Source organism: Psammomys obesus, unplaced genomic scaffold (assembly GCF_907164565.1).
Source record: "Psammomys obesus unplaced genomic scaffold, mPsaObe1.curated_primary_1811, whole genome shotgun sequence".
NCBI lineage: Eukaryota > Metazoa > Chordata > Mammalia > Rodentia > Muridae > Psammomys > Psammomys obesus.
Window position 1 is genome coordinate 29,884,556 of NW_026593286.1, and position 22,759 is coordinate 29,907,314.

At 36.8% G+C, this 22,759-nt stretch overlaps 1 protein-coding gene across 4 annotated transcripts in view; it reads right to left on the reverse strand.

Annotated features, from left to right (window-relative positions):
- Window positions 1-22,759, reverse strand: part of Nbeal1 (neurobeachin like 1) — a 144,376-nt gene that overhangs the window by 26,689 nt on the left and 94,928 nt on the right. For all 4 annotated transcript variants that reach the window (XM_055616358.1, XM_055616356.1, XM_055616357.1 and 1 more), the window contains 10 exons: window positions 19,374-19,522; window positions 18,474-18,607; window positions 17,434-17,535; window positions 14,600-14,695; window positions 13,269-13,393; window positions 10,334-10,474; window positions 6,846-6,976; window positions 4,234-4,343; window positions 2,778-2,895; window positions 1,766-1,863 (listed from right to left, as the gene is read on the reverse strand). In XM_055616358.1, the coding sequence (XP_055472333.1) occupies window positions 1,766-1,863; window positions 2,778-2,895; window positions 4,234-4,343; window positions 6,846-6,976; window positions 10,334-10,474; window positions 13,269-13,393; window positions 14,600-14,695; window positions 17,434-17,535; window positions 18,474-18,607; window positions 19,374-19,522 (1,204 nt within the window). The remainder of the gene's footprint in view (window positions 1-1,765; window positions 1,864-2,777; window positions 2,896-4,233; window positions 4,344-6,845; window positions 6,977-10,333; window positions 10,475-13,268; window positions 13,394-14,599; window positions 14,696-17,433; window positions 17,536-18,473; window positions 18,608-19,373; window positions 19,523-22,759) is intronic.

The following is a 22,759-nucleotide window of genomic DNA, read 5'->3' on the forward strand; positions in this document are numbered from 1 at the left end:
AGGTGCTGAGAAGAAGATATATTCTTTTGTGTTTGGGTGAAAAAGTTATGTAGATGTCTGTTAGGTCCATTTGATTCATGATATCTGTGTCAATTTCTCTTTTTAGTTTCTGTTTCATTAACCTGTCCTTTGGTGAGAGTGGGTGTTGAAGTCTCCCACTATTAATGTGTGAGGATCTATGTGTGGTTTAAGTTTTTTATTAATGTTTCTTTTACAAATTTGGGTGCTCTTGTATTTGAGGCACAGATGTTCAGAGATATTGAGATATCTTCTTGATGGAATTTTCCTTTGATGAGTACAAAATGTCCTTCTTTTTGATTAATTTTGCTTGAAAGTTTATTTTATTAGATATTAGAATAGCTACCCCAGCTTGCGTCGTGGGTCCATTTGCTTGGAAAGCCTTTTTCCAGCCATTTACTTTCAGGTAATGTCTATTCTATCTTTGTGGCTGAGGTGTGTTTCTTGTATGAAGCAGAATGACGGGGTATGTTTACACATCCATTCTGTTAGTCTGTGTCTTTTTATTGGAGAGTTGAGAACATTGATGTAGAGATATATTAATGACCAATGACTGTTAGATTCTTTTATTTTGATATTGGTTGTAGTAGTGTGTGTGTGTGTGTATGTCTACTTTTGGTTTTGCTGTAGTGAAGTTATTTATATCTTGTGTTTTTTGGGTACAGTTAACTTCCTTGGGTGGGAGCTTTCCTTCCAGTATCTTCTTTAAGGCTGGGTTTGTTCACAGATACTATTTAAATTTGGTTCTGTCGTAGAATATCTTGTTTCCCCCATCAATGGTGACTGAAAGCTTTGCTGGGTTATAGTAGTCTGGACACTGGCATTTCTGGTCTTTTAGGGTTTGTAGGACATCTGCCCAGGCCCTCCTGGATTTTATGGTCTCTACTGGGACCATTTCAACACTCCATGCAAATCATCACTATGGAACAGTAGAAATTACAAAACAGTCCAAAAGTTGAAATATAATTATAAACCTGAGCTTAGATATTATGCTACTAGGTTGTTACAAATTTAAAATAATCAGGTTTTTTTTGAGTAAATATAAATCCTTTTGTGACTTATGAATAATTGGCTATGCAAATTCCCCTTATGGCTAGGAATCATATCCAGGTAATGTACATGCATAGGGAAACCTTTTACAAATGAGTGAACTTTTTCAGATGTTACCCAAGCTGCCCTAGAATTCATTATTTCCCACTCCAGCATCTTGAGTATCTGGACAAGTAGGTGCCAAAACATCTGACTTCATAACTGGATCTGACTTCAGTGTTTTTGTTAAGGTAGGAACAATCAAATTTACTTATTTTTAAGTGACAGGTTAATATAAATTTTTCCTAAATTCTAGACAATGATTCTTGAACTTTTAAATTGAACTAAAACTTTTAAGAACAACAGTTGTATTAGGCTTTGGACATTCAATTCTAGATTTCACTTTGATATCCCTCTCTACCAATTACATAAGCACTTTACAGGATAAATGGAGTCATATAAATCAAGCCCTATCAATTACATACTCTAAGACGTGACTCTTCTTCAAGTCTCAGAATACTTAGAAACATCATTCTCTAGGCCAGTGAATCTCAACCTCTGGGTTGCAACCCCTTTGGCAAACCCCTATGTCAAAAATACTTACATTACAATTTATAACACTAGCAAAATTACAGAAATGAAGTAACAACAAAAATAATTTTATGGTTGGAAGCTTAAGAACTACTTCTCTAAGCTGTTGATAATGTATTTAATTTACCTTTAACAGCTGACAAGGTGTTTGCCCAAAATTATTAATCATCCCTTCTAAGGCTTTTCTTTCCTTTTCATCTGTTAAGGCATCAAGATCTACAGCACCTAAAACAATAAGTAATTAACTCACCATTGACAAAAAACACACCAGCATGACGCTGATTAATACATCAAGGACTGATTAACACATTTTAAACAAAATGTGAGTCTTCAACTTATGTCACCAGAAAGTAATTTTCTAAAAACATTATTTTTATTTGTGTGTATTTGTGTGTATATGTGTGCACACATGTCTGGGTTCATGTAAGAGATCCTCTGTAAAAAATAAGAGGAAGAACCACTGAGGAAAACAGCCTGACAACTTTCTTATATGCCCATACACATATCATATACATATACACACAAAAAAAGATTTAAAAAGACAGAACATTTTTCTCTGCAAAACAGTTCTAATGTTTGGTCTTCAGCTCTGGAAAAAAAAAAAAAGACAAAATAACAGCTCCGATGTTGAACTAATGTTATTTGAAAAATATATTACTGGTAATTCTAAACGCCTTCTTTCAAAATTTATTAAAAATATAATGTGTAGAATTCAGTGAAGACGATGTTAGGTACTGGTGGTGCACTCCTTTAATCCCAGCACTTGGGAGGCAGAGGTGGGTGGATCTCTTCGAGCTCAAGGCCAGCCTGGTCTACAGAGTGGGCTATGTAGAGAGACCCTATCAAAAACAAAAACAAATAAGCAAACAAAAATTTGATTCAACAGAAACTTTGATTTCTCATAAGAAACCAAAAGCATGTTACAATTGTCATTTATAATTAGATTTACACACACACACACTATTATAAATTACTATTAAAAAACACAATGGCAGTTTTGTGACCTTCCAACTGAAAAGCTATTTTGTTGATATAGTCTTTCCCATGTTATGTATGTATGTGGGCTCAAATATCACGTATAACAAATAAACACTAATTCTACTGAAATACTACCAGAGAAGAAATATTTAAGCTTATACCTTCATAACTACAGTAATAGAAGACATTGAGTGCCTCCACTGCAGCTGGCCCTCTCTGTTTGTAGCCAAAAATCAGATCTATCCACTCATGAAGATGAGCAGAAACATATTCAGACTCCTGAAAAGAGAACAAATTTAATAATTAATATAGGTATCCTGTAACTATACTCTAAATTCCGCTTTTAAAAAGGGTATGGAGCCAGAGAGATGGCTCAGTAATTAAGAACACTGGTTTTCCTTCTAGAGAAAGAAAGGGTGTTCAACACCCAGAACCCAGAGGAAAGCTAACAACCGTCTGTAACTTCAGCTCCAGGATATCTGACCCCTTCTTTTGCGTCCTTGGGTACTGTACACACATAGGGTATAGACACCCATGCAGGCAAAAACTTTTGTACACATGTTTTTCTTTGAGGGAATACGGCTTGGTAAATGTGTGCTATTGGACAGTAACACAATTATCAACGTTTAACTAACTCTCACTACTCCTTCAATTCCACGTTGAAAATTTACCTAAAAACTAGTAAGATTTTTAAAGCGATATTTTGGATTAGGCTGGTTTTATTAGGAGCTATGGTAATCTTTCAGAAAACTTAAGAAACGTAGTCATGATGAACTGATTTTTAAAAAATGGAAACTGCAAACTATTCTACTGAGTTACACCAGCTGGGAAAACAGAGAGCAACCCCTCTAAAGACACACATACAAGTGGAGTGTTGAGACAGGCTGGAGACCCCTTATGCAAAATGATCTGGGCCACAAGCATTTGAGAGTTCGCTTGTTGCTGTTTGTTTTGTTTCAGACAAGTTCACACCATGTTGTTAAGGCTGGCCTCAAAGACATGAACTCAGGCTTCATCCTCCTAAGGAACTGCCACTAGGCCCAACTCAGACTGTGGATAATCACACATTTTAAAATAGTTGTAGAGGATTTACCACATGATCATCCCTAATCCAAAAATCAAAAATTCCAAAATGCACCCAAATCCACTGGGGAAAGAAAACAACACAAAAAAACTATTAACATCTCCCCAAATCTAGCAGAGTTAACAAGAGCCATGGAATGCAACTTTTGTAGTTGCATTTTGCAGTTCTTTTTGTAGTAGTTGTCTACAACTTTTCAATTAAAAAAAAAAAACGCTAAGAGTTGATTAAATAAGAAATTTCATATTCTATATATCAGATATTAAAAACTTATGACACTGATAATTTTTATAATTAGACTTACATATACATTATTATAAACTATTATTTAAAAAAGTAGAAACCTCTATTTACTATTTTATTCATAAATGGTATGACAAGATTTATATCCTAAAATTAAAATACCATACTGTACAATCTAGAGCAGTAATATATAACAGGTAACAAATTAATCTAGAAAAAATACAGTTTAACTTATCTTTAAAAAACACATCTATATTTTATTAGACTTGGTAGTGATGCAACAGAAATCTTACCAGAGCTTTTCTGTGTTTATAAATGAAATCTTCAGCTGACTTAGCCCATCTTGGAAGAATGACATCATTTACCAGTTCTTTGGAAACTTGTAAATGACCCAAATTAAATTCTAAGACACATTAAAAAATAAAAACATCAGAACATTTTAAATTTTAAAAAGCGATGAAATTCAAATATAAAAGAGACCACATAACTAGAAAAAATTTCTCTATTGCAGTATATTTTATTCACTAATTAAACTACATAAAGTATTTTAAAACTCATTTTTAGAAGGCATATCAGAGTAAGAACTCTTTTTCTTCGGAAAGTGGGAAAGAGAAAGTAGGGAGACACAGTAGGTAAATTTTAGCTACTCAATCACAAATATCTGAATTTGAATATTCATCATCCATGGAAAGCCAGGTACAGTGGCTCATGCAGTAACCACAGAACTGGAGAGACACAGGAATCCTAGTGGGCTGCTGGGCAGCCAACCCAGCTTATCTCAAAAGGACATTGACTTCCCGCCTCTACATGTAAATGTTGGGGGATGCACACACACACACACTCATCCACATATAAGTGCATAGACATGGGTTCCATGCACACACAAATGCAAATGACAAAAAAATGAACAGTGAAGGCACTTCAATCTTCACTTTAATTGGATCAAAACAGAATACTGATTAACTAAAAATAAATAATGGTCCTTTTAATGGCCAATTTACAAAATACTGCTCATTAGAACTTCATAGTAAAAAAAAAAAAAGAAAGAAAAAGAAAAAAAAGAACTTCATAGTATAACCTATACCTTGAACTCACTCACTCAGTTTTGTTTTATAGAAGAATAATTACATGCCACTATTCCACAAAGATACTTCCCATTTCTCAAGTATGAGATTTTCTTATTCAGAAACTGTGAGATCGAAAGTATTAACACAAAAGACCTTCAAAAGGAAGTCTTCAGTATGGAAGTCTACCAGTATTGAAGTCTCAGCGTGCTGCCTTGAAATACCACACTCCCCAAGTCTAGGGAAGGCTCAATGGCCCAAGAATGACAGGGAGCACAGGACGCCAGGCTTTCTGGTAAGTGATCACTACGCAGCAGCCATTCTTCTCTATCCACTCCACAGCCATCTCCCTTTAAACTTACTGTAGAACCTTCATTTCATCTGCACATTAATTTCTGCCCTAAAGGTCATGTGTCTTTCATGTAATTACTTTAGTAGTTGGACACGGTTCTAGAGAATGAAGTTATAAGTCATACTTAAGAAAGGACACAGCCATCAATGTGCCCATCTTTCTAAGACGCTGTTGTCTCTGCCATACTTAAGCTACTTGTTACTTGTAACAATGGTAAGGACTGGCTATAACACAAAGCCAAAATACTCAGTGTAACACAGTGAAAATACAGAAGGAAATTGGCCATGATGATACTATACAACCTGAAACTAAATTATTCCTAAACTTGAATAAAAAAAAAACACCTCAAATTTTATTGTGCAGTTTGTATTGATTTTATTGAAATTTTTCCTATTAGATGATATATTTGTTTTCTGATGCCCAAGTTTCTATCAAACAATTAGATAATTACAGTTATACATAGGGACCATGAGACCATAGGGCTGAGGACAGCAATTACCTTTGATAAATATCATGAATTGTGGAGCAAAGAATACCTTAAGATTTTCATTCAACTTCAGCACAATCACTCTTCCTATCCCAGGTACCCACTGGCTTTAGTAAATTCCAATCCAACAGATGACTAACAATCTACATAAAACATTCCCAACATCATGTAGCATATTTATTTGTACTTTAAAAACAAATGTAAAGCTAGGGAAGCAGTTAGATTGTAGAGTGTATGCCAACTGTGTGTACAAGATTCTTAGTTCAATCTCTAGCATCACACAGACTAATATATATAATATATATTATATATAAATATATATTTATATATATTTATATAAATATATATATAAATAAAATAACACTATAGAAAAATATTTGAATACTTTTAAATTTTAATTATCATCATGCATCTCTACTCCAAAAACCTAATTTTGTCAAAAAGTTCAATGAGTTAGCAACTATTTTAAATGTGCACCTGTTGTACATTCCAAATAAGGAGTCAGCAGAAGTCTTCGTTAAAAGGGAAAAGAACATTTGTATCTTTGTGAGTTACACGGTCTCTCCTTAACTACTCAAGTTGATCACTAATTTATGAAAGCAGTTATAAATAGGAAATATATAAATAAACTGGTCAATATGTTGAAATGATAATTCTTAAAAACATGAGTTTGATCACAGATCTTGATCCAAATTATCACCTTATTTACCTCAGAGTCTCGTAATGACAGTGTACAACAGTTTTTGTGTCTCTAATAGACTGTACTCTGAATTCTCTTATGAATTCAAATTTGACTCATATTTTAGTCTCCTATTATCACTTCTCTAGAAAGTAAGACTTGGCTCTGTATGTCGTTTCCCTGGTACAAGTGAAGTCCTGTCACTGAGTAGCTACACAAACCTTAAATAAATTATGTACTATTACAAACAATGCCCTCAAAATTGTTTTTAGGATTTTTCATTAGAACCTACTGAATAAAAATCTAAATCCCCTATTTCTTACCGTTTTGATTTTCTAAAAACTCTGGGAAATAGAAGAATTCAGGAATAAGTTCTTTAACATCATATGTATTATCCATAAGCGCTTGCCAGGTAGCAGGGATGGAATGGAATTGCCGATCTGCACAGTCAAACCTGCATGTGGGATTGAAAGACAATAGTCTACTGGATGAAAACTAGGAAGCACAGAACAAAAGCCTCTAAGCTCCCTTCAAGCTTCCACATGACCACAGCTGTTCTTTCTTCATCTTTAATATTTGAAAATAACTTTTATTATCTTTATGATGATAATCTATAATTAAGTTTGTTGTCACAAGTTAAATACTATTATCATTGCTGTCAGTATCATTTTGTTTACATTTATTGAAAATAAAATCTCACCAGGACAAGATTGCAAGTAAATTAAATACAATCATAAAAGACTTCAAAGCAAAGGCATATGGATTGGATATACAGGTTATTGGCAGAGGGCTTCCCTGGAATGCTCAGGGCCTCTAGGTTCAACTACAGCACCAACAAAGAATTTTAAAGACACAAAATTTGCTGAGTAAAATTTGTTACAAAAAGGTAATGTAAGTTACATGTTTGAAAATGAAGGGTATTAAAGGAGATACTGAGACTCATAGTCAAACTTTGGGCAGAGTGCAGGAAACCTTACTGAAGAAGAGGGTGCTAGAAAGACCTGGAGAGGATAGGAACTCCACAAGGAGACCAACAGAGCCAAAAACCCTAGGCCCAATACTCCAACCAAGGACCATGCATGGAGAGGACCTAGACCCCCTGCTCAGAGGAAGCCCATAGGCTGCTCAGTTTCCAAGTGGGTTCCCTAGTAAGGGGTACAAAGGCTTTTACTGACATGAACTCTGAGGCTGGCTCTTTGATCACCTCCCCCTGGGGGTTCAGCCTTACTATGCCACAGAGGAAGATGATGCAGCCAGCCCTGATAAGATCCCATAGGCTAGGGTCAGATGGAAGGGGAGGAGGACCTTTCCTATCAGTCAGTGGACTAGGGGAGGGGCATGGGAGGAGAATAGGGAGGGAGGGGGGACTGGGAGGAGACAAGAGGGAGTTATAGGGGGATACAAGTGAGAGAGAGAGAGAGAGAGAGAGAGAGAGAGAGAAAGGGAAAGTCAAAGCATATAGTGGGTATAGAGGTTAATGCCTTAAAAACCCCCACAACTTGGGACGCTGAGGCAGGACTTTCCCAAGTACAAGGCCAGTCTAGCATAAAGAATGAATTCCAGGCCAATGTAGCCAATGCAGTCTACAGCATGAGAGCCAGTCTGAAAAAAAAAATTAGTTCAAAATAATTCTAAACATAACAGCACTTATATATTTAGTTAACAGAATCACAGGAATGCTTCTGAACTAATCCTTAATACATTATCAGCACAAACTCTTTCACTAAAAACCAGATGTAATTTGGGAAGCAGTATCAGCTAAGCATTTGTAAATTATTTGCATGTGCTATTAGCTTACTTTAATTAATTTTTTGAGATAAGATCTCTTACTGGACCCAGATCTTACCAACTGGCTAGAGTGGCTGGCTAGTGAGCTCTGAGGATTAGCCTGTTCCCAGTACTCAGCACAGATTTTTACATGAATTCTGCAGATTCAAACTTTGGTCCTGATGGCTTTATATGGCAGACACTCAAGTACATTTCCTCAGCCCCATAATTTTTAATTAGTTGATTTAGGTTTCATTATAGGCACTCAAAGCCTATATATGATAGCTGGAAAAACCTCAAGTGATAGTGCTCTAATTGTATTATGCTTTCTATAATCACAAAACCCACAACATTCAATTGATTTTTTTTTCTTAATGCTATGTTAATTAAAAAAAAAACAATAGACTTTAGTCTAAAATGCTAAATTGACACTAATAACTAATATGATTTCATTTTAAGACTGAGCCTCATGTAATCCAGCCTTGAATGTGCTATGTAGCAAGGGATGACCTTAAACTCTTGCTTCTCTCTCACAAGTGCTGGGATTACTGCTTGTGCCTTCACACGAGGTTTATACAGTAGTGGGGCTCAAACCTAGGTTTGATAGGCATGATAGGTAGGTACCCTATCAACTGAGATACAACCCCAGCCATCAATTTTACTCTTTTGTAAATGTCTACTGTCTTTGTCCCATTTGACAGTTCACAGGAATGCTGTTACTAACGTGGATGTACTCACTTTTATGTCTTCAGTTATGCTAGGTACAAATTTAGGAGAATTACTAATCATACCAATTTCATGTTTAGCCTCGTGAAGAACTGCCCGACTGTCTACTATGAAGACTACTATTTTAAACTCTACTCCCATCATCTTCTCATCTTCAAAACCATCAACCAGTAGTCTTTACCTTTTTAATACTGACAGCTGATTATAGGGTTTGAAGTGGCCCCTCACTGTGGCTTTGACTTGAACCCCTGATGGCTAGGATACTGCACATCTTTGTGTGTGTTAGACACCTGTCTATTTCCATTAGAGAAATAACTATTCAGACACTTGTCCATTTTAAAATTGGGTTTTGCATTATTTGGTTGTAAGGATTCTGTATACAGTCTAAACAGTTCCTTAATAGTATCTTGGTTGTTTGTACTTTCTTGATGGTATTTTATAAAGCACAAACAGAATTCATTTTAAAGCTCTGTCAATTCACATAGTCTTTCCTAAAACTATAAAAAAATAAATAAATAAACCTAGTTACAATTTTCTTGATATTTATTTATTTTATGTATACAAGTGCTCCTCTCATACATATATACACCTGCACACCAGAAGAGGGCATCAGACCCCAGTATACACGGTTGTGAGCCACCATGTGGTTGCTGGGAATTGAACTCAGGACCTCTTGAAGAGCAGCCAGTGCTCTTAACCACTGAGCCATCTCTCCAGCCCAACTTCCTGTATCTTATGAAGGGAAATTACCTTCAGGCAGTGTAACATTTTACTGATACTTAATAATCTTAGAGACAGTCTCTTCTTGAAACCAAAGTTTATTGTAATTAAGATAGGGTAAAGAGTACTGGAGAAATAGCTTAGTGGTAAGACCACTGACTGCTCTTTTAGAGGACCAGGGCTCAATTCCCAGTACCCACATGGCAGCTAACAACTCTCTGAAATCCTAAGATAAGACACCTTCACTCCGACATACATGCAGGCAAAACACCAATGCACATAAAATAAATATAAGTAATTAGAATACAGGCTACCTATAGATGTTATATGGAGAGAAAATAAAATAGGCAGTGTTTATACAGTGCTGATGGAGAAAACAAAATGGTAGGGATTCCAAATGTACACTACAAACACAGTAGAAAAAGTCATATTCAAATGTGTTATGCATGAATCAATTTGAATGACTTGTTCTTAAACTATTCTGGCTGATTTTATCTAAATTATGTCCCAGTAGAGGACTTGAAAACCACAACACGATCATTGAGAACAAGACAGCAGCTTCACAATCAGAGGAGAAGAGGTTTTACTCTTGGCACACCTTCCACTCTGCAGCTGGATGTGGAGGGTAGTGAAGGGCTCCACGCGGATGAGATAGTGCATGACGCCTGCTGAATTCGAATAGTGAGTGCCATAATGGAACTTATCAATTGTTCCCATGGGATCTTCAAAATTTTCGTACCTTAAAAAAAAAGTGGAGTTTTAGGACCATAACAACAAAATGATAAAATAAAAGTCTAAACCTGTACTGGTTAACTAAAAGCATGGTATTCGTTAAAAAGTCAAGCCTTAGTCATATGCTTCACTATCAATAAAGTATATGCATCCCCATATCATACTAGAGGAAAAAACTGATTTCTAAGAATGTTTCCTAGACAATGAAATATCACTAAAAGAAGCTTTTGAAGTACTTAAAAGAATTTTTACTTAATTTTAAATGTATAGTTGTTGTGGATATAAGTATGTTTTTGTTTTAATCCCAGGTATGGGATATGGGACTGATTCAGATAGTCCATAGCAGCAAACTATTTTCCGCATGCAGGCTCTGAGAGCAGCTTTTTGCTAGTTGCAGATAATTTAAATCTGAGGACTCTGGAGAAAGAATAAATGCCAGAGTCCAGAGAGTGTTGAAGAGCTCTGAGAAAGAACAAGGCTATTGCTGCTGCTTCCCCCTGTAGCTTCCAAATTCTGTTAATGCAGAGAGACAAGAGGTTGGAGATCTTGTGAAACGAGGATTGGACTGGCTCCAAGGAACCCAAGGACCCTAAACAGCAGGAAGCAGCTAAGAGAGCTGCGTCCCCTCTCCAACTAACCCTTTCTCTCTCCTACCTGGTGTTAGGGTGTTGGAAGAGATTGGGGTGGAGTAGGGAGAAAGAGATATAAGAAATTTTTTTAAAGTATGCCAACAATAGGTATTTTGGCTGCATGTACGCCTGTACCATTTGCATGTCTAGTACCAGTGGAGGCCTGAGAAGGAGTAGGCTCCCCTGCAAGTGGAGTTGCAAAGTTTGTGAGCAGCCATTTGGGTAATGGAAACTGAATCCCAAGTCATCTGCAAGAGCAGTGAGTGCTTTCAACTACCAAGCCATCTCTTCAGTAGCAGAATTTTTGTATAATACACTAATAACATATGCTGACTACAAAAACCTTTGGAAAGAGATTAAAGTAGAAATCATTTTTATCAAATCTACTTCCTTGAGTCAAAAATTTTCCTGATGAATAATTATCTGTTTATTATTTTACTTTACGATTTTTTATTATTTTTACTTAAGCGTATATATGTGTGTTGTTTAAGTGAGTATATGTATATGTATTTCATGTATATGTAGGTACCCTTAGGGACCAGAAAATGCCTTGGAGCTGTAGCTGGGGGTTGTGATGTGCCTCAGAGAGCAGAAAAGGGAACCAAACTTGGGAGTCCCGAAAGAGGAGCAAGTGTTCTTAACTGATGAGGCATCTCTCCAGGTCCCATAACTTTGTTTTTTCAGTTTTTATGTATTCCTAATATGTGTGCATGCATTCATGATGCATATGTCAAGGTCAAAAGACAACCTGCACAGGTAATCCAAGTGGGTTCTGGGACTCAAATTCAGATTACAAGGATCGGTGGCAAGAGTCTCTACTCACTGTGTCAAATTGCTAGCACCAATATCTACTTATTCTAATAAATAAATTAATACACGAGATTTTATTTAGCCATGTTGGGGATCAAACCAAAGCCTCACACACAACGTGCTTATTACTACTGAGCTACACTCCTAGCACTATAAATATAATTCTTTTTAAAATCACATTTATTTAATGTGTGCTGCAAAGACTGTGCACACATAGAGATCACAGCACATCTTGCAAAGTCAATTCTCTCATTATACTCACTACAGGACTCAGTATGGTAGTTTCTCACAGAACTTAAATTTGATCTACTGCATGATCCAGCTATGCCACTATAGGGTAATATTTAGCCAGATGACTTCAAGTCAACTTGCATGTAAGTATTTATTATAGCACTATTATTAATAACTAAGTTATAGAACCAACACAGGGATCTAACAAAAGGAATGGATGAAGAATGTAATTGTTTTTAGTTCTTCATTATAAGAACACAGTTATGTCATCCACACAAAAGTGGACTTAACTATAAAAGTCTTATTAAGAGAATTAAGACAGTCTCATAAACATTTTTTTTTTCTCATTTGTGGTTTCTAGATTTTATACAGATACATAAAATCATTTATGTATATGTAAATACATGTTTATGTAAATATATGACAAAATTATCCAGAATAACAGGGTGGGAGAGAGCAGAACATGATGGAATATATTGAACATACACTATACGCTTGTACAAAATTTCTCTTCTGTAATATGTACATTAAACATGTACAATGATAACTGAAAACAATTAAATAGCTTGTGTTTAAAAAGGTAACATGGAGCTGGAGAGATGGCTCAGAGGTTAAAAGCACAGGATGTTCTTACAGAGGACCTGGGTTTGGGCTCTAGCACCCATGTGGTGGCTCACAGCCCTAGGTGACCACAGTTCTACTAAATCTGATGTCTTTTTCTGACCTCTGCAAGTATACCTGTATACTTGCATGCAGGTATACAGACATACATGCAGACAAAACAACCATACACATTACAAATTATTTTTTCCCAAACATTTAGAGGCTGGAGATATAGCTTAACAGTTTAGAGCACTTGCTGATCTACAGAGGACCTAGATTCAATTCCCAGTACCAAAAGAGCAGCTCGCGGGCACCTGTAACCCAATTTCTAGATCCAACACCCTCTTCTGACCTCTACAAGTTCATGTGTATTGTATACATATATGTGCTGGAAAAAGACAACCATATTGATAAAATAATAATTTAAAATATTATTTTTAATTTACAAAAGATAACAATTAGTTGTTTTGATTGGAATTAGTATAAATTCAAACAATGATTATCTCAAAATATGTATAAATCACTTACTTTTCTCGCATAGCTTTGGCATTTTTTTCATTAACTACTCCAATTGGTTTAGAAAGATCTCGAAATACAGTAGGGTTATTTAGGTCCAACTCTTCTGATGTATAATCCTGCAAAATCCAGGGAAACTAAAAGAGACATAATTCAAAATTTAGACGTTTATTCCTATAGAACTGAACATCCCCACATCAAATATGAAATGTTCATAAAGATACAAAGGGATTATCACTAAAAATAGTTTTCCCTATTGTAGATACCTTAGAGACATTTTAATATTTGTTTATCTTCAGTTCAATAGTTTAATTTTCTATAATTCTGGGCTATTTTTAATGAAAGAAAAAGGACTGTACTTTTAATTACTAGCCTTCATGTTTTAATACTTCCTTAAAAATATGAAAGTGGAAAACTTAAAGACAGAGTACATGTGCAAAGACTGAGGGAATGGCAAACCAATGATTGACACTATTAATGATACTCTGCTATGCTTGCAGACAGGAGCTTAGCATAACTGTTTTCTGAGAGGCTTCATCCAGCAGCTGATGGAAACAGATGCAGAGACCCATAGCCAAACAATAGGCCAAGGTTGGGGAGTTCTGTGGAAGAGTGGGAGGAATGATTGAGGGAGCTCGAGGATCAAGGACACCACAAGAAGAACTACAGAGTCAACTAACCTGGGCCCATGGGAGCTCACAGAGAATGAACCACCAACCAAAGAACATGCATGGGGTGGACTTAGGCCCCTATATAGCATGTGTGCAGTGTGGTCAACACATACGTCCCCTCACAATGGGAGTAGGGCCTCTCTCTGCCTCTACTACCTGCCTTTGGGTTCCTTTTCCTTATGCTGGGTGGCCATGTCTGGCCCAGTGGGACCCTTATGCTAGGATAGGTGGCCTTGTCTGGCCCAGGGGGACCCTTATGCTGGGCTAGGTGGCTTGTCTGGCCCAGTGGGAGAGGATAAGCTCAGTCTTGCTCCGAATTGAGGGGCCAGGGTGAGCTGGGTACCTCTTCGGGGCCTCCTTTTCTCTGAGAAGGAGAGAGGGAAAGAAGGAAAGGGAGACATGAAGGTGGGACTGGGAAGAAAGACAGAAAGGGGCTGGAATCAGGCTGTAAAGTGATTAGAGAGAGAAAGAGAAAGACAGAGTATGTGTACTGTTTCTTTTCTAGTGCTAGAGATTGAATCCAGACCTTACATATAGTACAAGAATATTCTATCACTGAGCTATACCCAAGCATTTCCATTTTGTCTAAATAAAAACATATACATCATCCATAATATAAACATTATAAAAAGTGTAAGTTAATTTTCTTTTTGAGATTCATACAAAACTCACCACAGGGTACTGTGCAAGGTCATTATAGGTCCGTCCCGCCATTGTATTTATCTGAATGAGGTAGTCAAAGTTTGTTATTTCTCGATTCACCCATTTCTAGATAGCATAAAAAGGACAATATTAGAACTCTATCATGTAATCTCTTAAAATGTGACAATTATTAATAATAAACGTCATTTATGGTAATCAATATCTCTATTTCTTCATGATTAAAGAGATGGCACTTAAAAAGTTTCACATGGAAATAAGTTAACTTCTTTACATTCTATTTCCTTTAAAAAATTCATCTAAGGGGCTGAAGAGATGGCTTGGCTCGGCGGTTAAGAGCACTGTCTGACTAGGAATAGCGCTTCCTCAAGACCCAGCTATATCACTCCTAGGCATATATCCAAAATATGCTCAAATACACAACAAGGACATTTGTTCAACCATGTTTGCAGCAGCTTTATTTGTAATAGCCAGAACCTGGAAACAACCCAGATGTCCCTCAACAGAGGAATGGATACAGAAATTGTGGTACATTTACACAATGGAATACTACTCAGCAATTAAAAACAAGGAAATCAGGAAATTTGCAGGCAAATGGTGGAAACTAGAAAAGACCATCCTGAGTGAGGTATCCCAGAAGCAGAAAGACACACACAGAAAGATACTCACTTATAAGTGGATACTAGTCCTAAAAGATAGGAGAAACATACTAAAATCTGTACACCTAAAGAAGCTAAACAAGAAGAAGGACCCAGGGTAAGATGATCAATCCTCACTTAGAAAGACAAATGGGATGGACACTGAAAGTAGGAGAAAACAAGAAACAAGACAGGAGCCTACCGTAGAAGGCCTCTGAAAGACTCTACCTAGCAGTGTATCAAAGTAGATGCTGATAACCAAACCTTGAGCAGAGCGCAGGGAATCATATGAAAGAAGAGGGAGTTAGTAAGACCTGGAGAGGACAGGAACTCCACAAGGACCAAATATATCTGGGCACAGGGGTCTTCTCTGAGACTGTTTCTCCAACCAAGGACCATGCATGGATATAACCTAGAACCCCTGCTCAGACATAGCCCATGGCAGCTCAGCATCCAAGTGGGTTTCCCTAGTAAGGGGAACAGGAACTGTCTCTGACCTGAACTCAGTGGCTGGTTCTTTGACCTCCCCAACCCCCCGAGGGAGGAGCAGCCTTGCTAGGCCACAGAGGAGTACATTGCAGCCAGTCCTGATGAAACCCGATAAGCCAGGGTCGGATGGAAGGGGAGGAGGACCTCCTCTATCAGTGGACTTAGGGGCAGGAAGGAGATGAGGGAGGGAGGGTAGGATTGGGAGGGAATGAGGAAGGGGGCTACAGTTGGGATAAAAAGGAAATAAACTGTAATTAACATAAAAAAATAAAAATTTAATTTTTTAATAAAAGAGCACTGTCTGCTCTACCAGAAGTCCTGAGTTCAATTCCCAGTACCCATATGGTGGCTCACAACCATCTTTACTGAGATCTGATACCTCCTCTGGCATGCAGGTATATATGCAGAGGAGCACTCATATACATTAAAAAAATTAATAAAGAAATAAATAAATGAAAAAATCTGTCTAAGAAAAAGATCAAAAAATTAAACGTAAGCACTACACTGTACTCTGAAAATTTTAAAATAAGAATTAAGTCTTGCCTGGGATGGTAATGCACACATGTAATTCTAACTACTCAGGATGAGATGGCAGGAGGATGGCAAGTTGGAGGAGATCCTGGCCAATTTCCCAACAATTAAAAAGTAACCCTAGTGCTATAGGTTGGTGTAGAGCACTTGTAGTACAACACTCTGGGTTTAGTTCTATGTAATACAAGAGGAAAAAAGAAAATTAAGACTTTTTCAACTGAAGTATTTTATCTTAAAATTTTAATTTCTAAAAGGACTGCCCCACTTTTGACATTTTTATACCATCATATTAAAAGTATGTATGTAGTACCTTAACATGCTAAAGCATTCTATGAGCAAAACTAAGGTTACAGGATTTTAGCCTGATTAACTATCTGAAAGAAAGCCTCTTTTAGAGAGCAAAATGAGGTAGTATTAGAGAGGGAAACTCATTTCTTTCTACTGACCATCTCACCACCTTTAGTCCTCTAGTGACTGTACAGAGTGGGGATATACATTAGTCTCCCTGACAGAGTAACAGTGAACTTTAACTCACTGTCCACCAAAAGCAAAGGCACACAATTATGGGGAACAGAAAAAGAAACTGAATTTGTATGCTGCAGTCTATAAAGTGAAATCTATATAATGAGCCGTACTTCTCTATATAGGAAGCTCGGTTGTTCTTTAGGTGTAAAGTTGAGAAATCGGTAGTGAATGAATAAATTTTATTCAAAACCAAAAGGGAATGTACTTTATTAAAGAAGGCTTATTTCAGACAGCACAAAAGAATTCTTGACTGGAGGACCTCACAGAAGAGCCGGGCATATATGGAGTCTTGTATCCAGTTCTTATCACATTCATGTACTAAAATAATTTAAAAGATTATTCTAAATGAAAGAGCAGAAAAGGCTAGGAATGATGGATCACACCTTTAATCCCAGTACTCAGAAGGCAGAAGTAGATGGATCTCTGGGAATCTGAGGCCAGAATGGTCTGCATAGCAAGTTCCAGAACAGCCAGGGCTAGATCAAGTACCCTGGGTCAACAAAACTAAAACAAACAAACTAACTAACTAACCAACTAACCAGTTAGGTAGACAGACAGACAGACAGACAGACAGACAGACAATAAATAGAAAAAGAACAATTAGGATACACAAAAATTCTGAGCTATAAAATGAACAATACAGCAATCTATAAAATTTCCTACCTGTGTCAATCCTGATGCTTTGAATAATTCTTGTGGTGATCTTGTTCCGTAACTATTAGGAGTATGAAGTGACAATAGTCTGCTATATACTTTGTTTCTAACCTATAAAAAATACTATTGTTTAGTTTAAAAACTGGTCAAGACAAATATGGATTATAGCTTTTGCAGTAGTTTTAGCAAGATATAATTAACCCTTTAAGAATAATTGATTTCTTACTCTTTTCACAGTTGTGCCATTAACATTATTATTATACTTTAGAAAATCTTTACCACGTCACAAACTTGTTAGCAGTTATCCCCAATTCTGCCTCCTCCTATTTTCTTGAAATCTAGAATCCACCATATTTCAAAACTTCACCTCTTCTGAACATTTCATATCAACAGTGGATTGTGCTTTTAATTTCTTTACTATACCTGGTGTTACAGTTTGTGAATATGTTTTTTCAAAGTTCATGATTAGAAACTTGATATCAAACAACAAGTTCATAATTAAAGATGGGCATTTGGAGAAAATCAGTATTAAATGAGGTCAGGGAGACAATACCATGGCAGATGAAGGTGCTTATGACCAAATCTGATCACCTGACACTGATCCTTAGGAACCACATTGTGGAATGAATGACTCTTACAACTTGTAGGCACACTACACCTTCTGCACATAATACATTTTTAAAAAATGGTGTCATGAGGCCAAAACATCAGACTAACATCACTGCCCTCATAAGAAGAGGGAAGGAAGCCCAGGCACACCATGCACAGCATGGCTCATCTTACATACTGCATGCTGTAACACAATTAGAAGTGTCTGGCATTTACTGGTTGATATTTAATGTTCTACTGTACATACACACTCACTGAAAATAAGCACCTCAATCCCGAAATTAATTCCAATAAAAGTTCATATACTGACTAGCCTCACAATACAGTTTCTTCTTTAATACTCTGTATTGACAGGAATAGAGTCCAAAACACTATTAGAGCTCACTAGCTGGAAAACTATTTCAAAATAATACTCTGTGATTGTCAGAAAGGTAACACACCTCTTTTTTGAAATTCAGAAAGTGGTTGGATTGATCAACATGAAAAATCTCAAGTGCTGATCTCCTCAAATTGTATCGACGTAGGTGAATCTCTCGAATTTGAGAATGAGGCCACTTGAAATCAAAACCCATTCCTGAAAACAAAATAAATCTTATGATTGAGGCACCACATAAAGTTATTCACTGTATGCAGAAAATATCTCCTTGTTTCCTACAGTGGTACTTAGGGAAAAGGAATTCTACATTATTAAAAAACAGATATTTATTCGTTATAAATTTTTTTTCTAGTCTAGAACCTCAAAGCTATCTACTATCTTTCTATATGAATGGATAATAATTCTGAATATTTTACCTTCTCTCATTCTTTTCATAACATGTTAGATCTTCAGATTTAATCGTAAAAAAGTAAGCTCTGTGGAATGGCATACACACACACACACACACACACACACACACACAAAAGTATGCTAAAATAAAGACTGCATTTTATAAATGTTAGTTTACTGTGTTACTCTCAAGCCAGACCTTTTAAAATACACAAATAATGAAGAGGATGATAAAAAGTAACTAGATGTGAGGGTGCATACCTATAATTCTAGCTAGTAGGAAGGCTGAGGAACGAGGATTTTAAGTACAAGGCCAGGCTGGGTAACATTTGCCTTGCATAATAATGGCCCTGATTTCCATCACTACTCCTGGGCATACACATACAAAACTATCATTCCCCTTCAATCCCCAATAGTTGAATGAACCTAATTCCTTACTGACTCTCTATTTTTCATTTTACAAGATAAACTATAATTTCACAGTGCCATCTTGCTGGTTTCTTCCTCTAATCCATGACTGATGGGACTGGATACTTAATAACTGAACAGCAATTATTGTCCCAGAACTACTCACCATCTTCTTTTTCAATACTGTTATCATGGAAGTAAATGTGTTGAGTAGTGACTTCTAATCTGCCAGGAATTATGTCAATTACTGTAATCAGTTCACAGTCTTCAATCAACACCAATTTTTCCTTCTGATCCTGTTCTTCCTTCTCATCACTGTACAAGCAAAAGTGTAAGAAGCAACCATCAATTTGGCTCACTTATGTGGAAAAGAACATCTTCCTCCACTGGTGATACTGGATGTTTAGGTTGTTGTCTTCTTGAAATTCCTAATCAGTCCAACTAGATGTTTATGCTTTTACAATAGGTTTATTATTTTTTTACTAACTTTGTTTCTATAAAGATTCATTTTTTCATGTCTCCTGAATAAATTTTTTATATCTTCATTTTTTTTTTCTTTAAGGGGACATCAGACCCTGGGTCACACCTTGTGGTTTGCACACTAGATAAGCCCTCTACCACGGAGTTGTGCCCTCAGACTCTGTTGCACACTTCCACAAAAACACAGCGTAAGCCGTTTGTCATTCAATATGATGCTTCCATTCAAAAATACTTTGTAATTTCAAGATTCCAGAACCCATTTGATATTTGATAAAATGCGAATATTTTGGCATTTGACAAAATCCAATACTCATTCATCTTTAAAGTCCTAGAGAGATCAGGGATACAAGGCACATAGCTAAACATAGTAAAGACAAAATACAGCAAGCCCATAGCCAACATCAAACTAAAAGGAGAGAAACTTAAATCAATCCCACTGAAATCAGGGACAAGGCAAGGGTGTACACTCTCTCCATATCTCCTCAACATAGTTCTTGAAGTCCTAGCTAAAGCAATAAGACAACTAAAGGATATCAAGAAGATACAAATTGGAAAGGAAGAAGTCAAAAATATCACTATTTGCAGATGATATGATAGTATGCATGAATGATCCCAAAAATTCTACCAGAGAACTCCTCCAGCTGATAAACACCTTCAGCAAAGTGGCTGGATACAAAATTAACTCAAAAAAATCAGTAGCACTCCTGTATACAAAAGACAAAAGGACTGAGAAAGAAATTAGAGAAACAACACATTTCACAATAGCCACCAATGACATAAAGTACCTTGGTGTGTGACTCTAACTAAGCAAGTAAAAGACCTGTATGAAAAAACTTCAAGTCTCCGAAGAAAGAAACTGAAGAAGATATAAGAAGATGGAAAGAGGGCAGAACAGTCTTGCTAGGCCACAGAGGAGGACATAGCAGCCAGTCCTGAAAATACCTGATAAGTTAGGGTCAGAGGGAAGGGGAGGAGGACCTCCCATATCAGTGGACTTGGAAAGGGCAGGGAGGAGATGAGGGAGGGAGGGGGGGTTTGGGAGGCGATGAGGAAGCGGGCTACAGTTGGGATATAAAGTAAATAACCTGTGATTAATTAAAAAAAATAAAAATTAATAAAAAATGAATGAATGAATTAATTAATTAATTCAATTTTTTTAAAAAGGAGATGGGAAGATCTCACATGCTCACGGATCGGTAGGTTTAACACAGTAAAAACGGCCATCCTACCAAAAGCAATCTACAGATTCAATGCTATTCTCATCAAAATATCAACACAATTCCTTACAGAACTTGAAAGATAAATTCTCAATTTCATATGAAAAAACAAAAAACCTAGAATTGCTAAAACAATCCTGTACAGTAACAGATCTTCTGGAGGTATCTTCATTCCCTGATCTCAAGCTCTACTATACAGAACAAGAGTAATTAAAAACTGCATCGTACTGGCATAGAAACAGCCTGGTGGATCAATGGAATTGACTGGAAGACTCAGAAATAAACCCACACACCTATGGCTACTTGATTTTTGACAAAGAAGCCAAAACAATACAATGGGGAAAAAATAGCATCTTCAACAAAGGGTGCTGGTCTAACTGGATATCTATATGTGGAAAAATGCAAATAGATCCATATTTATCACCCTACACAAAACTAAAGTCTAAGTGGATCAAAGACCTCAACATAAAACCAGACACACTAAACCTGTTAGAAGAAAAAGTGAGAAAAAGCCTTGACCTCACTGGCACAGGAGACAACTTTCTGAAGAGAACACTAACTCTAAGATCAACAACCAATAAATGAGACCTTATGAAACTTAAAAGCTTCTGTAAAGCAAAGGACACTGTCATCAGAACAAAATGACAGCCTACAGATTGGGAAAGGATCTTCACCAACCCTCTTTCTGACAGAGGGCTAATATCCAGGATATATAAAGAACTTAAGAAGTTAAACACCAACAAACTAAGTAATCTGATTAAAAAATTGGGTACAGAGCTAAACAGAGAATTTGCAACAGAGGAGTATCGAATGGCAGAGAAACACTTAAAAAAAAAAAAAAAAAGGCTCAATGCCCTTAGTCATCAGGAAAATGCACATCAAAACAACCCTGAGATTTCACTTACACCCATCAGAATGGCTAAGATAAAAAAACCTCAAGTGACAACACATGCTGGAGGGGACTTGGAGAAAGGAGAACCCTCCTCCATTGCTGGTGGGAATGTAAACTTGAGCAATCACTTTGGAAATCAATCTGGTGCTTTCTCAGAAAATTAGGAATAATACTACCTCAAGACTCAACTATACCACTTTGCCAGGAATATATCCAAAATACACTCAACTATGCAACAACCATGTTTACAGAAGCTCTCTTCATAACAGCCAGAATCTGGAAACAACCTAGATATCTCTCAACAGAGGAATGGATACAGAAATTGTGGTACATTTACACAATGGAATATTACTCAGCAATTAAAAACAAGGAAATCATGAAATTTGCAGGCAACTGGTGGGCACTAGAAAAGATCATCTAGAGTGAGGTAACCCAGAAGCAGAAAGACACACATGGTATATACTAACTCATACGTGGTTATTAGATATCTAATATAGTATAAACACACTAAAATCTATACTAAAGAAGCTGAACAAGAAGGAAGACCCTAGGAAAGAGGCTGAAACCTCATTCAGAAGGGCAAATGCGACAGACATCGGAAGCAGGAGAACACAGGGAACAGGAAAGGAGCCTACCACAGAGGGCCTCTGAAAGACTCTACTGATCGAGGTATCAAAGCAGATGCCAAGACTCACAGCCAAACTTTGGGCAGAATGCATGAAATTTTATGAAAGGAGGATATGGAAAGACCCGGAGGGGACAGGAGCTCTACAAGGAGACCAACAGAGCCAAAAAATAATCTGGGGCCAGGGTTTCTGCAGGACAGATACTCCAACTAAGGGCCATGCATGGAGATTGCCTAGACCCCCTGCTCAGATGTAGCCCATGGGCAACTCATTCTCAAAGTGGGTTCTCTAATAACAGGAGCAATTGCTGTCTCTGGAATGAATTCAGTGGCAGGCT